Source organism: Drosophila takahashii, chromosome 2L (assembly GCF_030179915.1).
Source record: "Drosophila takahashii strain IR98-3 E-12201 chromosome 2L, DtakHiC1v2, whole genome shotgun sequence".
Taxonomy (NCBI): Eukaryota; Metazoa; Arthropoda; class Insecta; order Diptera; family Drosophilidae; genus Drosophila; species Drosophila takahashii.
In genome coordinates this window covers 35,556,314-35,560,147 of record NC_091678.1, presented here as the reverse complement: position 1 = coordinate 35,560,147, position 3,834 = coordinate 35,556,314, and the positions used below count along the sequence as shown (strand labels likewise).

Genomic DNA, 3,834 nt, shown 5'->3' with positions numbered 1-3,834 from the left:
ACAGACGGACAGACGGACATGGCTAGATCGACTCGGCTAGATCGACTCGGCTAGTGACCCTGATCAAGAATATATATACTTTATGGGGTCGGAAACGCTTCCTTCTAGCTGTTACATACTTTTGCACGAATCTAGTATACCCTTTTACTCTACGAGTAACGGGTATAATCACCCATGTTTTTTATAGCAAAAGAGGGAACCTTGAAATTCAATTACACGAGAACCATGGCAGACCGCCATGTTCTTTTTGCACGTAAATTCTTAAGAAATTGCGGTCCATTGAGAATAATTTTTTCGCGAGTTTCGGGTGTGAGTCCGCTAATCTAGAGTATGCTCCGATGGAGCATTCCTGCGGGGATATGAGCATTGGTTTAACCTTCTGCTTTTTGCGCATGACTAACCTATTGTCGAGTATATGAACTGGAAACAGCAACCACAAAGATTTATTTCACTGAAATGCGAAAAGTAGCTATCGTCATGGCATCTGGAAAACTTTGCCAGCAGAGAAAGGACAAACCATTTTTTCGTTTTCTTTGACAATCTTCTGCAAGCAAAATCAATTTTATTAAACAAAAAGCGGCCATCATTTACACTGGACATTTAAACGAGCTAAAGGTTGAAAAATCAATATATTTTCAATATCTCGAAACGACCGTGTCGTAGCAGTAGTCTTTGTGTAATCACCCAAAAAACACAGAAAACCACATTCTCAGCTCCTCGAACTAATACTATGTCAAAATGTCTATATCGCCATCGCATCCACGTGGGCTGAAAGCTAATGACTCAGCTAGGAAGCATGAAGCAGCGACGGCCTCCAAACACATCTATGGGCCTGAGTCGTCACACGGGGTCCACTTTCCAGAGCAGGAGGACATGTTAGAGTACTTTATTAAGTTCCCTAAGTCTTCATCTGACAACGACATTGTACTAGCTAGCGTCAACGATTTCAAGGACAACGACGTGCCTATCGTAATGCTGTTGGGATGGGCGGGTTGCCAGGATCGATACCTGATGAAATACTCGAAAATTTATGAGGACAGGGGGTAAGTATGAAGGCTTATATACCAATGCAGTACTCACTCATGACCCGCTATTTCTAGTCTTATAACGGTCCGCTACACAGCGCCAGTCGATACCTTGTTTTGGAATCGATCTGAAATGGTTCCTATCGGTGAGAAGATCCTCAAACTTATTCAGGATATGAATTTTGATGCCCATCCCCTGATATTTCACATATTTTCTAATGGCGGAGCCTACCTGTACCAACACATAAGCCTAGCTGTGACTAGGCAAAAGTCTCCGCTGCAAGTTCGCGGCGTCATTTTTGACTCTGCTCCGGGAGAACGTAGGATGCTGGGTCTTTATCGTGCAATCTCAGCCATTTATGGAAGGGAAAATCGCTGTAATTGCTTGAAAGCATTGCTTATAACCATCACCCTCAGCATCATGTGGTTTGTAGAGGTGGGTGAATTTAAAGTAATACTTAAAGAAGTTTATCCAATTCCCAAAATTTCTTTTCAGTTTCTTTAGAATTTACAAAAAGAAATAACGGGGTTGTCAGCATCCTGTAATTTAATTTCAAAATTGCTTGGTTTCTTATAAAGTACACTTTTCCATTATTTGCTTTCTGTGTCACAAATCTCTAAAAATATACCTGTTACTCGTAAAGTAAAACGGTTTACAAATTTATACCTATCGAAATGTAGAAGACATTTTTTTAAATCGGACCTTCTTCTAGTCTAGAAGATGACTCTTTTTAAATATTTCCCAATTTCAATGCCATAGGGACGGATAGAACAAATAATGTCAAAATAATACGAAATTCAAAATTTTTGCGATTTGTAAGTTAATAGGAATGATCTGCAAGGGTATATAAGCTAGCTTCTTTTCTTGTTTTTTATGTGCATTGAAGTAACTGTCACACGCTACATGTCGCACGCGCCAGTTTTTCCGTCGTTTTCTTAGGTAGATTTCCTTTAACTCTAATATCAAAATAACAGTTTAGGAATACCGAAAAAATACAAAAAAATGACTTTTTGTCCATATTTGGTATTGTCCTGAAAAATTAACCAACGATACTCAAATTACTTATCTTAGTTGAGGATCCGTCTAACTAGAATCAAATATCAGTGCAAAATTATATAGAAATAGGTTTTTATCAAGTTTCAAGCCTTTTGGCTTGGTTGACATCCTCAGAAAATTGCCCATATACTATGGGGTCGGAAAAGTCTTCTTCCCTGCGTTTCAAACATCTGACCCTCTGCAATGGTATAAAAATAAAAAACGCAAGCCAACATTATACTACATTCTACAGCAATTTATTTCAAAATCTATTTAGTTTAATAGGAACTAATTAAAAAATTAGCTTAATCTTATAGAAACTCATTAAAATGAAAATCGTTTTTATTCTTAATAGCAAAGCACGGATCTTTAAAATTCAATTACAAGAAAAACATGGCTGATCGGCACGTATTTCTATACCCGTAACTCGTAGAGTATTGTATTCGTGCAAAAGTATGTAAAAGGGAGAAGGAAGCGTTTCCGACCCCATAAAGTATATATATTCTTGATCAGGGTCACTAGCCGAGTCGATATAGCCATGTCCGTCTGTCTGTCTGTCCGTCTGTATGAACGCTGAGATCTCGGAAACTAGAAAAGCCACACATATTCTTGGACTTCCTACGCAGCGCAAGTTTATTTCAGCCGAGCGCCACGCCCCCTCTAACGCCCACAATCGCCCACTAACGATTTTAAAATGTGTCTGGCGCCCACATCTTTAAAGATTTGCGAGAAGTATAAATGCAATTTTGTTGTGTATATATGTACCTATCGAAATGTAGAAGACATTTTTCAAATCGGACCATTCGTTAAAATCTTATACGCAATCAAAAAAAAAGTTATATATCAATCTCCCTTGCACTCCATATATTAGATAGTCGGGACACAAACCCGACTATAGCGTTCTCTCTTGTTTCATATGCATTTTAAAAAAATCGCAGTCCATCAAGAATATGTTTTTTGAGAATTTCGTCTCTTTTCTCAAGTTTTAAATCAATCTCATTAATTACCGGATTTTGTCGTTTCAGGAATCAATTTCCGCATTTAAAAGTCTATTCGGTCAATCATCACCAGTACGCTCAAGCCCGTTTTGTGAGCTGAAGAACGAGGCCAATAAGTACCCTCAACTGTTCCTGTACTCCAAAGGTGATGTCGTCATTCCCTACCGAGATGTGGAAAGGTTTATTCGACTTCGGCGCGATCAGGGTATCGACGTATCTTCGGTATGTTTCGAAGATGCCGAACACGTTAAGATCTACACCAAGTATCCCAAACAATACGTCCAGTGTGTGTGTAATTTTATAAGAAACTGTATGGCAATACCTACTTTAGATGTGACTTCTAATTGTGAGTCGTCAAAAAAAATCTCTCTAAAAAACGATTAGAGAGCAACACACAAGAAAAAAAACACAATTATATCCATCACAAAAAAAACTTCTAACCCAATGTAATTATTACAATTATAAAGCGCTTGATATAGAAACGAATTAAAATGTTATCCAAATAAATAAACAGAATATTTCATTGTAACTCATTTAGATTTTAATCAACAAACTGAAAAATCATCAGGCTGATAACACTAATTTACAAAATAATATTCTTGATGTTCGGTACGATGTAAACTTTAAGTTGGTACCCATTATGATTGTTGAACGGATTTATTTCGAGTTTTTACGATCTATACGGATACCGTCTTAACATTTTTTGATGAAAAAAATTTAAAACCATTTTAGAAAATTGAGTTATTAATTTGTGTAAGTCGTCCACGACGGACAG

General features: G+C 37.5%; 1 protein-coding gene across 4 annotated transcripts; it reads left to right on the top strand.

The window, feature by feature from the left end:
• The first annotated feature begins 437 nt into the window (after window positions 1-437).
• LOC138911999 (transmembrane protein 53) lies at window positions 438-3,588 on the top strand. Of its 4 annotated transcripts, none has more exons than XM_070212388.1 (4): window positions 438-875; window positions 936-1,043; window positions 1,101-1,461; window positions 3,087-3,588. In XM_070212388.1, the coding sequence occupies exons 1-4, from the start codon at window positions 739-741 to the stop codon at window positions 3,441-3,443; spliced, it is 963 nt and encodes a 320-aa protein (XP_070068489.1). In that variant the 5' UTR covers window positions 438-738; the 3' UTR covers window positions 3,444-3,588. The 4 variants fall into 4 exon arrangements, with proteins under 4 accessions (XP_070068489.1, XP_070068216.1, XP_070067936.1 ...); XM_070212115.1 differs by having other exon boundaries at window positions 438-881; XM_070212712.1 differs by having other exon boundaries at window positions 748-875; window positions 932-1,043.
• Window positions 3,589-3,834: the final 246 nt, after the last annotated feature.